Source organism: Opisthorchis viverrini, assembly GCF_000715545.1.
Source record: "Opisthorchis viverrini unplaced genomic scaffold opera_v5_249, whole genome shotgun sequence".
Lineage (NCBI taxonomy): Eukaryota > Metazoa > Platyhelminthes > Trematoda > Opisthorchiida > Opisthorchiidae > Opisthorchis > Opisthorchis viverrini.
Window position 1 is genome coordinate 630,788 of NW_008751907.1, and position 12,952 is coordinate 643,739.

Consider the following 12,952-nt stretch of genomic DNA (forward strand, 5'->3'; position numbering starts at 1 on the left):
AATGTACCTTCAACGCCATGTGCCACGCATAAAAGTGTCATAAGTACGCAGGGAGCCCACAATGGCAAGCAAACACAAGTCACTGACTGCGACCTTAGGAAGTCCCAGTCCAATAACAGCCTTAGCGGATTGAGGAAAGCAGATCCCTCGATAGGAGATGATCACCGGTTGGTGAACCAAAAAGTCGATATCACAACCGATGGCATGTAGGGCTGAGATTATGGCGAGGGAATGTTCATCAGCACCATACTTCTGCTTCTTCTCATTCCACACTATCTCTCCACGCCCATCCGAGACTATGCTAACGTCTATTACGGTTGCACGGCGATCTCGAACAGCGATTAGGTCAGGTTTGATGAACGACGTAGAAGTAGGGGTTCTCAACTCCTCGAAGACGGTGTACCCCAGTCGACGGAGACGTTTTGCAAGTTCCCTTGCAACCCGATTATGACGAGCACACCTGGCATCATGCGTAATCCAGCAGGATTGCAAAATATGCACCAAACTCTCCGGTTGGCCACAGTTTCCACGACATAAGATCGTCTGGCCACCATGACCATGCCGAGCGCTTCTAACTCTCGTCCTAAGCAGGTTGCATCGGAGCTGGATACCCCGGATAAATATCCGTGGAAACACTCGTTCTGGGAATACGAGCCATCGATTCGACAGAGGCGAAGTGACCAACTCTCGTAAACCGCGACCGTCAGCGCTGTTGTGCAGACTTTCACCCCAAGCAGCCACCAGCTCCTCCTTGGTGTTTACGCATGCTCCATGGACTCGGATCGGAAGGCTGAGATCCCGAACAATTTTGCCGAATGCGGAATCGTTGACCACATTGCGTAGTACTCGGCACTGAGTAGAGAGGAGCTTTTCCATACGCGTTTTCCGCTGCATCGGGATTGTTGCACTCAGACTTGGGATACCAAGTCCCCCATGTTGTTTACCGGCGTGGATGTAGCTGATCGGGGTGTCCTTCGGTAGACGTAGCCAGCCACGAATATATTGCCTGATGTAGTTGTCCAATCTTTTTAGTGTGTTCCTGTGGACTTGGCCGAGCACGAGCGAATATGTCAGCCTTGGTATCAGGTAGTTCCTCGTGATATCCATTCTTTGATGCGGCTTCAACGGGGCACGCGTCACTTCTTCGAGCAGTTTGAGCAGGTGCTGTCGGTGGTTGAAGACCCCTTTCCCCTTGGAGGTAAAGGGAATGCCCAAATATGTTACAGTGTCTGTCGGACCCAGAGGAGTGATTAGTTCCTCGGCAAAGCGAAATGGTTCGACTGAGACTGCTGTTGCCCGATGTTTCCTGTCCCCACAAATAACCATCACTTTAGTCTTTCGGGCGTTTATTTTCATGCCAGCTCTTCCCAACTCGACCGCAGCAGCTTCAAGCTTCTCTTTAAGGCGTGCCTGACTTTCTGCACACACGACCCAGTCGTCAGCGAAAGCAAAACCATCTACTAAGGTGTCATGGAACTGGTATCCCAGTTGCGGCATCGACAATCCAAGAACCTCATCCATTGCCATAATGAATAATAATGGGGAGAGTGGATCTCCTTGCCTCACACCTCTGTGGCAGTGAACCTCGGAACTGGGGAAAACTGCTACAGCATTCTCATAGGACTGTGCGATGTATCGAACTAGAGGTGACGGAGCTCCAAACGCCTTGGCAGATCTGACGATTGTGTCATGCGAAACCGAATCGAACGCTTTCGAGATATCGACAAACGCCAAGCTGAGGTTAGAAGCAGTCGCTGAAGAGTGACGAAGCAGGGCATGCAACAGCGATGTGGCTTCCAAACAGCCGTCTCGATGCAGAAATGCAAACTGAAGAGAGGGCAGTTGCAATCTACGACTCCAGCGATCAGCAAGCACCTTATGGAAGCAACGGACAAGAATGGATGACACGGAGATCGGTCTCAGTTGATCAGGTGAAGTTGGATGTGGGACCTTCGGAACTAGCGTAATACGGGCTCTACACAGATGTGGGGGACAACCCCCAGATAACAAAAATAAGTTGAAATACCCAGCGAGCACATTAGCATTGAACCGGCGGAGCGTCTTGGGTGTGAGCTTGTCCAGGCCTGGGGACGAATTGCCCATTAAACGGATCGTACGGCCAACTTCCTCTCCTGTAATTGGCTCGATCAAGCTCCAGTCGGATGGTACTACCATGCGACTTGGTCGGCTATCCGCGTGTTTTGGAGCTGAGAGCACTTGTTTCCAATACTGTTCGGCGTCCATAGGTAGGCCGCAGTTTCCTTTGTATAAATCCTTCCATGACCCATCGAGTACAGCAGACGCTGCATCTTTCCGTCTTTGGTGGTATAGAGTCTGGATGGCGGCGTAGTTGGCTCGGCGGATTTGCTTTCGGCTGACCGGGATCCGATGGGCTAACTGGCGGCGACGTCGGGAAACAGTTTTCCAGTTGTGTGGAAATGTCCTGGAGGCGTGGAGGTCCAGAAGCGACAGGGCTTGCTCCGGTGTCATGATGCCAGACTGCAACCCTCGGGCAAATGCCAGAAGGTCAACACTAGCGAGCGAACGGTCAGCATGGGATTCCAAGAGTGACGCGGTGCAATCCACGGTTTGTTTAAACCAGACGCTGTAGTCATCGGCTTCTGATGAGTTGGCCGTCGTCTGACCGATAGTTTGCTCAGGTTCACCAGATGATGATTCGTCCTGTTGTGCTTGCCAGTTAAGCACCCGTAACCTGGTTTTGATGCTGATAGCCGATCGGCCAGGAAAATACTGCTCCAATCTCGTGAACAGCTCGGTTTGCGTGCCGCAAGATGGATATAAATTGTTAGCCAGGCGTAAGAGCGATTGTGACTCTTGCTGGGACCAGCGGGTACCGGAATACTTCACTCGGCCAAGCTTATCCGCATTATGCTGGGTGAGGTGTGCGTGCCGGCGGTGTTGACTCAGGCCAATCTTCGTCGGAAAAAGGCGGGAACAATCAACGCAGGCCAATTGGGCAACCGTGTTCGTACCAACACTTTCATTGTCGTGAACTCGATGGTGGGCTACCAAGCCGGCTTTCGATCTGCAGCACTTGCCACATTCCTCACACGTGAACTCAACGAGTCTCTCCTGTGTACTGGTTGGAACTGGTGCGGAGGCGCCAGATGATTCGTAGTATACATTGTAGGAAGAAACCAGTACATTGAAACCAAACGGGGCGGTTGGCCCTGTCTGGAGTTGCTGAACACTTAGCTCACCCAGACTGACGTCCAGGCTACCCGGTCGGCACCACGAGAAGGTGGTTCAGCTCGCTCCATTTGTAAAATACACTATTTTGCAAGTTACGTTGGTTTTAACAGGATACTCAGCTTAAGATTTGGCTTGTGACATTTTACAACAGAATGCGTTGCGCAAAGACCATCTCATGTTTTAGTGTATTCGTACGATTACCGAAAAATTTTCGGCAGCGCACAACCGGTTTCACTCTTCTAGGTACGTACACTGTTACCGTTTATTTGAACTTACGTCTCACTTGAACCCAAGGTGTTCGCGAGTTTCAAGACGGAGAGTTTGTGACGGGCAAAATTCGAGAAAGTCACACAATCGGAGCTGATGAACCTTTGGTCTTTTTCTTATTTTTTTTTACAAAGTTCAGTTCGAAAACTGCTTTGTGTTTTCAGCTGAGGGTTGCTACCTCAAAAATTCCAAAACCTAACAGAAATTACAAGAAGCTGAAGGGTGTTTTTTTAGAAGGGGACGACTGTACTGTCATGTACTCAGTGATGGCTCTGAGATTCTGAGTGTTTCATGACCGGATGATGAATCGGCTGGTCCATCTTCCATTCGGAATGCATTATACTCCCACCTGTTCAGGTATTTAATCCCGAAATACACGTATCTAGCAGCCAGCTAGATTCGAGAGTTCTATGGCGAGAAGATGAAGGTGGGTGAAAATTGAGGATGATCCTAAAAGCACTGAACTCAACAACTAGTAGTCGGCAGCATTTTCCCAAGAACTGACGAGTGTTCCGTTCCATTATTTTTTGTTCACGATGTTGTAATACGTACACTGTTTTCGGTCATGCCCAGAAAATAAAATGGATGATATGATTACAACTAAAATTGTTGCACATGAAGGCAGAAAAATGGCTCAGATTGCGTTATTTTGTAAACAACAATCAGTGATGCATGCAGGAGTGAAAACAGTTGTGAGTATAGCCGATCGACCAGGAAAATACTGCTCCAACCTCGTGAACAGCTCGGTTTGCGTGCCACAAGATGGATATAAATTGTTAGCCAGGCGTAAGAGCGATTGTGACTCTTGCTGGGACCAGCGGGTACCGGAATACTTCACTCGGCCAAGCTTATCTGCATTATGCTGGGTGGGGTGTGCGTGCCGGCGGTGTTGACTCAGGCCAATCTTCGTCGGAAAAAGGCGGGAACAATCAACGCAGGCCAATTGGGCAACCGTGTTCGTACCAACACTTTCATTGTCGTGAACTCGATGGTGGGCTACCAAGCCGGCTTTCGATCTGCAGCACTTGCCACATTCCTCACACGTGAACTCAACGAGTCTCTCCTGTGTACTGGTTGGAACTGGTGCGGAGGCGCCAGATGATTCGTAGTATACATTGTAGGAAGAAACCAGTACATTGAAACCAAACGGGGCGGTTGGCCCTGTCTGGAGTTGCTGAACACTTAGCTCACCCAGACTGACGTCCAGGCTACCCGGTCGGCACCACGAGAAGGTGGTTCAGCTCGCTCCATTTGTAAAATACACTATTTTGCAAGTTACGTTGGTTTTAACGGGAGACTCAGCTTAAGATTTGGCTTGTGGCATTTTACAACAGAATGCGTTGCGCAAAGACCATCTCATGTTTTAGTGTATTCGTACGATTACCGAAAAATTTTCGGCAGCGCACAACCGGTTTCACTCTTCTAGGTACGTACACTGTTACCGTTTATTTGAACTTACGTCTCACTTGAACCCAAGGTGTTCGCGAGTTTCAAGACGGAGAGTTTGTGACGGGCAAAATTCGAGAAAGTCACACAATCGGAGCTGATGAACCTTTGGTCTTTTTCTTATTTTTTTTTTAACAAAGTTCAGTTCGAAAACTGCTTTGTGTTTTCAGCTGAGGGTTGCTACCTCAAAAATTCCAAAACCTAACAGAAATTACAAGAAGCTGAAGGGTGTTTTTTTAGAAGGGGACGACTGTACTGTCATGTACTCAGTGATGGCTCTGAGATTCTGAGTGTTTCATGACCGGATGATGAATCGGCTGGTCCATCTTCCATTCGGAATGCATTATACTCCCACCTGTTCAGGTATTTAATCCCGAAATACACGTATCTAGCAGCCAGCTAGATTCGAGAGTTCTATGGCGAGAAGATGAAGGTGGGTGAAAATTGAGGATGATCCTAAAAGCACTGAACTCAACAACTAGTAGTCGGCAGCATTTTCCCAAGAACTGACGAGTGTTCCGTTCCATTATTTTTTGTTCACGATGTTGTAATACGTACACTGTTTTCGGTCATGCCCAGAAAATAAAATGGATGATATGATTACAACTAAAATTGTTGCACATGAAGGCAGAAAAATGGCTCAGATTGCGTTATTTTGTAAACAACAATCAGTGATGCATGCAGGAGTGAAAACAGTTGTGAGTTGTAAATTCAGAGGAGGCCGGAATCTGCTGGACAACACTACACTTATCAAATTTTCATGCTACTCACAGCGAAGGCTGGTCATTCGCCAGTCGCGGCATGTATGTGACAAGTTTATCCTACTTCAGGCTACAATGAGTAAATGTCCATGCTTGATAAGCCTGCTACAGACCTATTCACGTTACTTCCGCGATGGCGACTTTCTCCTGGAGGACGGTGAGTCAGATCGAGTAAGATACATCTACCACATAGTACTGGTTTGGCATACGACTTCCGAACGTCGTAAGTAGCAGCCATCATTCTGGACGGCTCCCGTTGTGAGACGGACATATATAACTACCAAATTTTGGCTGAAGTCTGACAATGTGCAATGTAGTTTTCCGTTTGCACACACAAACGATTGCTTGTCATGTGCTTTGGCATCACCTAGACAACTGACAAAAGAATAAGTTCAGTGTACCTTTTCAGCCAATCCCCATAGTTTATATCCGGGTAGGTACATTCCCCAATATTCACAGACAAATAACAGCATTGCCTTCGAAAAAACGGCAAAAGAGGAACGACGTTCCCGGACATTAATGAACAGAGTATGTGTGGACAGAACCGTCTGTTAAAGAATAGTGTGCAAATCACAACCGTCCGGGTGAACCAGAAGTATGGTTACCAAAAACATTTCACCTTTTGGAGTCTTCGTCAATTAAATGATATTACATGTAGTACATGGATGCCGTAGATAGCATACCATGAACCTAATCTCTAAATTATTTGTGACTTATCGACTATCGTAATTTCAACTAGGGAATTGTAAATTCTTCCAAAAAAACCTGTATTAAGTTGCAATATTCAGATATATTCTCGGAAAGTGATTTTGTGTCAAATCTTCAATCCCCACAACGTTTCTTCAACTCGACGTTCATTTGTATGGAAACGCGGGGTTAAGTAGAAGAAACTTACGGCGAGGAGCTCTACCAAATGAAGTGCTTTCCTGGGAACGCCAAAACCGAGAGATTCAGCTTGGTTCCAGGTGTGTCTCTCGAAAAACCAAATTAGTTTGTAAATGAGTGTATATTGGCTAATTTCGTGCAGTTTGGTTTCAAGTAGAACATAAGGTTGACGGAAACTCGAGGAATGCGCCTACCTGATGAGCCCCAAGAAGGGTGAAACCGGTCGTAGGCTATCGAGGGGTTTTCAGCAACCTTATGGGTAGTGCATTACAAAAGTTTTTTCTGGTTTGGGACCAATAACTTGCTTTCATTTTTCGAAATTGGGTTGTCGATGGTGCAATTCTGTGATCAGTGTCGGATTGTCAGTTAGGTTGTGTCAGTCCCTTACACTTAAGGTGCCTCAACCAGGCTAAAATGCATGTTCCCTGATCGTTTCGACGAATCCGCAAACCATTATGATGAAACCTCCTACGTATGTTTTCACAAATGAAGAACTGTTGTACCCTGATCCTCCAACAGCCATACTCTGTTGATGGGCAAAAGCTGTCCTCCTGTTGGGGACCGCAAAATCTGATCTATTTCAACTGGTCTGTGAATTTAGATCCCTTCAGCTGATGAAGTACTAATATACCTTTCTGTTTTGAAGATTCATCGGCCTGGTGGGCCAGATGAGCCTCCAACATCGATGTTAACAAATGAAATGGAATTCTTGTGTAACATCTTCACCAGGTTCATTGCACATACCTGGGAGTGAGAAAGTAGTCCAGAGGCTTGAGGCCAGTCGTCTGTCGTACCCGTGTCCAAAAAAAGTTATCCGAACCGAGTGTTTGAGCGTAAGTCTGTTGTGACTCGACTACTGGTCCACACTATATCGCGACGTCTATCTTCAGAGCGTGAGACACAAGCCCGACAGTGACAAGCAGGATTTCGATTTGGTAGAGGATGGATTGATAGTATATTTGTATCATAGCAAATACTTGAACAGCGCCAAACGTTCTGCTGATCAATACAAGCGGTTTTCCCTGACTTTATTGGAGTCCTCAAATCTGGATAAATATGCTCTTTTAAGTATTGTGTGCCATAAATAGTTGTCCCTAAGTTCATAAGCATCTTCGTTTTCTGTATTTTCATACATCCGGCCTAGTTATGGTGTACAATAAACTCCTTAAAAGCTTCCTCGCACTCAGAGTTATTCCGTCCTTTTTGTTCACATATGTGATTGAAGTTACCAAGAAGTGTACACTTCAAAGGGCCATGAACTTAAATATTAAAATCACATTTAGAGAAACTAATAGACTCGGATTACGCGGGCACTGTTTTGTTGCTCGACGCAATTTACTTCAGATGGAATATCGCAGGTGGTCTCCCGTTTCGACATGCGTCTTTACCTATCGAACTGAAGTCTTATCGCACGATTTCCCATCATTTCTCCTCTCGGTTATGTCATAATGAAGGGTTTTAATCAAGTGATCGGTCCACATATCTTGACAGCTGTACAATAATAGCCATTCAATTGAAAACGCATTATTTTGATACATAAAGTCACACTACTGTTGCCATTTTGAAGTATTTACTCAAGTTAACTTGTGACTGGTCAGTGTTCCAAAACTAGTATGCACACTTGAGGGCATATGCGTGTTTGGAATTACACTTGTTGTGGACTACTGGGAACGAACCTGGAATCACGCATCGCAATGAAACTCAACCATGCTGTTCAAGACAGCGTCAACAGAGGATTTCTTCGTTTTAGTTGTATCCAATTTGTGTAGGATTGCTTCGACTAACCTCAACTGAGACTTAAATTTTGCATCACGCATCGCAATGAAACTCAACCATGCTGTTCAAGACAGCGTCAACAGAGGATTTCTTCGTTTTAGTTGTATCCAATTTGTGTAGGATTGCTTCGACTAACATCAACTGAGACTTCAAATTTTGCATGTTGGTGTTGCAAAATCAAAATCAGTTCTTCATGTGAAACTGGCATTGTGGATTTCAATTTCCAATGGTTCCGTCGCCAACTTGTTGTGGACCACAGATATCATGCATTGCTGGCACAAAAGCACTCTAATGAATGATGAGTCCCAGGAATGACCTCAATGTAGGTAAATCTATGGGTTGAGGCATTAGTTTGATGGCATCTGTGTTTTTCGGGTGCGGTCTTCGGCCATGACGATCGACCATGAATCCGAGGTATTTGATGGAACCCATGAAAAATTGACACTTGTCACTTCTGAGGTGGAATCTATAGTCTTGGATTCGGTTCAGTGCTCGACCGAGGCGTTTATGCAGCTTTTCTGGATCACAGCCGATGATGATAATATCGTCCAAATAAGCAACAGCGAACGATAGTCCTTGTAGCATGGTGTCCATCAGCTGCTGGAACATTGCCAGTGTTGACTTAACACCGAATAGTAGTCGATTGTGTTGGAAAAGATCACGATGTGTATTAATTGTAGGTAGGTGCTTAGTTTCATATGACAGTTTAACTTGCAAATAAGCATCAGATAGATCCAACTTGGCAGAACTTTTTCCACCGTTCAGCTTGGAAAACAATTTATCTGGAAGCGGCAGCGGGTAATGATGATCCTCTGGTGCCGCGTTGGAACCAGTTGAAAAGTCTGCACATATTCTGACTTTGCAGTTAGGCTTTTTGACTACCACAATCGGTGCTGCCCATTCTGAATGATTGACTGGTTGAATGAAGGGGATGGAACCACGACAAACATCGTAGAATTCCTCTTGATGTACCCCTGACTCGAAATATGGCAACACCGGAGGGCAGATCGCCTGCAGATGCCCTACTGTACCGCACTTCTTGAAGCACCTTTGACTTTCTGATGCCTCCGAAGGAGGGGTAGGAATTATCAAATCAGAAAATGGAGTTCTACTATGATCGCAAGTATGGTGGCGATATTTTGACATTGGACAGACCGTGTCATGGTAATTGCGTATCCTGGCATCAAGGCGAAATCACTCGTCGAATCGGGAATGTCATCCAGCTCCGAACGTAACGGGACTACGTAAATGCCAATGGAATAACCGTTGTTTGCTGAGACAGATTTCATTGGTTGTTCTCCACTCGCCCTTAACAGATGAGTTGTATTCTTAGTATCACTTTTAACCGCTTGTACGCGACAGTGATAAATAGAGCAACTGGCTGCACATTCATTGACCTTTCTGGTTTGGTCAAGCACACTAGGCGATCGAGCGGCTATCCAGACCGGAGATCACGGCAACAAGAAGACACTAAGGGACTGTTGTCCACAACAAAACTAAACATTCGAACTTTCGGACAAGGACAGTAGGAAGTCCTTCGTACCTCCTCGACTCCATACCAAACATGTCGTAGACCGAGGGGATTTGTTCACCTCGAAGTATGATGGTGAAAAGTGGTCCCTTTTTGTCACACAACCAGCATTTCGCACTTCCGTAACTTACACTACTTGGTTGTTATCAGTAGGCAGATAGATTAGTTGGGCATGGGTCTGAATGGACAGAACATCGAAAAATAGCACTTCTTGGGATGCTTCTCTAACATTCCACAGATGAGTGCTGTTTGATCAATTTATTGCGTGTCACTCTATCACAAGCTAAATTACCACTGGATCCAGTTTTCAGCATGTGGACACCGCTCCTCGAGTTAGCTACAAGGAAGGCTGTCGTCCATTACTTTGACATTTAAAATTCCCCATGTTTATTGTCCATATTTGTAACCCCCGCTCTGCCTGTTTAATGTGTGCACACGAACTGCCGTCTGTTTTCCCCTACTACTTCACTCATTTGACCTTGAGTTCATGCAGTCATTTTGTGGTCGACCTAATGCACGTGTGACTGCTGGGACTATGTTTTGCCTTCCCGGAGGTTCTGGATTTACGCGTTACTAGAAAATACCATCTGGCTGTAACAGTCTATGAATCATGCACACCGTCCTCCGAACAACCCACAAACCACTGGGAAATACGAGACATACGAAACCAATTCGTGCAGCTGAGTCTAGTAAAAGCCCTACCAATAGTCAAAGTACCAAACGATCCATTTAATATACATTTATAGTGGGAAATTGTGAGCAACGGATCCACCAATATTGAGCAAAATTAGAAGCTAGCTGCTGAGACCTACGCAATCTACGTGTGCACTTTCATGGGACAAATTAAGTCCTTTGGTTCTATTGTCATTATCTCAATAGATGCCTTTAACAGCAAACTTGGTTCGACTAAGTTTAGCAATTTGCACTCCATCCTTGATTGACAAGATCTTATTTTCGACTATGCAATGCACTCAGAACCTAGACAACTATAACTGCATCAGCACCCATACAAGTGGGACGCCATTGGGTGAATCAGCTCGACAAAAAATTTGGAGTACTTTCAGCATCAACTAGAACATGTAGGCGGATCACCGTTGATCCAAGATACCCCCCATGATTTAACGCGGTAGACTTAGGCCATTAGACCATTGGCTTGTATCGTTCGGTTGTCAAGCCATTAAAATTGTTTGAAATACGGAAGACCGATTGCCTTGAAGAGAGACCCTTTAAAGGGCCCGACTTGCTCACCGCGTCTTCACATCAGCGCATGTCCGACAAAACGCAATCGAGTCAACAAAACGGGGATATACGGCCGGTTATAGAGATCATTCATTGGGTGTCGATACAAGTGCGCCGGAGCGTATGGGAAAGATTCCTCTTCAAGCAGTGATAGCCATTGTTCGACATCAACTGCCTAAAGTAACGCATTTCCGCCCATATTTTATGTACCAGGGTTGTTGGACAGTTTACTCGCCAATCTCAGAACCTCACAAGCATGACTGAATGCACCTAAATCTCACATCCGATCGCAGTACGGAAAATTTGAGATCAGAAGGACCGAAGGTAGTACCTATCATTTCCACAAGGCAATCCGGTAGGTCCGAGCATAAAAAAAACAAGGGAAGCAATATTCAGCCAAGCGATAGTCCACAGTGATTTCATTTGATAGGTATCCTTTTCCAGTCACCAGAAGATAGCCCTGTTGAGTTAGAGAACTACCATAAAAAAGTATCACCCACTTTCAGCAATTAAACAATTGATTGCTCATTTATTCTACCGCAAACTTTACTGCGTCTCAATGTAGGTATATCGCTGCAGTTTGTTGGGGGCATATGGGGATTTTAACATTTCAGGATTCATATTCCGATGGACCCGGCCAGTCTATCTGCACTCAACCGACTGTGCGCCGGAATCCATTTAGAATGAGCCACCCTTGACCAGTTTTGGATAGACTACAGTGGCAGGGTCTTGTATGGGCGTCCCGGAACCCTAATGACTGAGCCGGTGGTCAGGATCAAACACGGAGCGACTGAATTGCGAGACTTTAAGGCCTACCTTTGTTTACCCATCCTTAGTCAGGGGAAGGCAGTACTGCAGCGTCCATGGATATGAAGATAACCTCCTGGTAGAAACATCTTACTGCTTCCCCGATCCTATAGCAGAGAACAATACCCCTTTGATTCCAAGCTACACCACAATTTCTGGATGTGCGGAGGTTTGCTGCTCCACTCTGACCTTCATGGGATGGTTCCAACTTGGGGAGAAAGGTTCCAGCTAACTTACCACCCTTCAGAGAACACCTGTACACTGTCTATTGCAGTTAGCAGAAGGTAGGTTAACGGAAACGCTGTTGATGACTTTTCGGCTGTAGTAACACAAGCATAGGGTATCTCAACGCGGAAACGATCAATATCATTGTGACTCAACTCACTGGTTATCTAAGATCAGAAAGGTGATTGTCATTTCAGTCAGTACTACTTTTACTAAGTAAGATCGGGCGTAAACCGTGAAACCCCTGTGGCTCCCAGATGTGTACACTTACCATAATTTCAGTTTGCCAGTACTTACACCCGTCAGCTCTTTCTAGTATCACCCGCAAGTTGAGCCGCAGATGAAAATCCGCATGATAACGTAACTGTGAACCTTACAAGAGGGAACAAAATAGAGGAAGCCCGTTTTCATATTGAACTCATAGTGTAGTGTTCAAATTACAGATGGACCGAACCTTCCTACCTAAAAACTACCTAACCAAAGCGGAACCCACGGAAATAACAATTTCCCATCAGAATGTCAACCCACGTACAGCTAATGAAACTTATCAATAATTCGCTCCTAGAACAAAGGGGACATTATATTTCCGTGGTGAGAATGGGACTACTAACCCGATTATTCACCTGATGTCTTAAACGCGCACTGCTTGGAGTTGCATCCGTAAGTACGGTTTAGCGAATGTCCTATAAGGAAATCGTAGTCCAACACTTGACCACTGGATCTGAGACTCATCATTATCAATGACAGCAACATCAGTGTTGCCACTGATGCTTCACTGCCGTACAACCATGAGGTTTGTCTA

General features: G+C 45.6%; 1 protein-coding gene across 1 annotated transcript in view; it reads left to right on the forward strand.

Annotated features, from left to right (window-relative positions):
- Window positions 1–4,339: 4,339 nt before the first annotated feature.
- Window positions 4,340–12,952, forward strand: part of T265_09023 (hypothetical protein) — a gene marked incomplete at both ends in the record, with an annotated part of 12,265 nt that continues 3,652 nt past the window's right edge. The window contains 2 exons of the mRNA XM_009174984.1: window positions 4,340–4,471; window positions 5,700–5,844. Coding sequence (XP_009173248.1) covers window positions 4,340–4,471; window positions 5,700–5,844 — 277 coding nt within the window. The remainder of the gene's footprint in view (window positions 4,472–5,699; window positions 5,845–12,952) is intronic.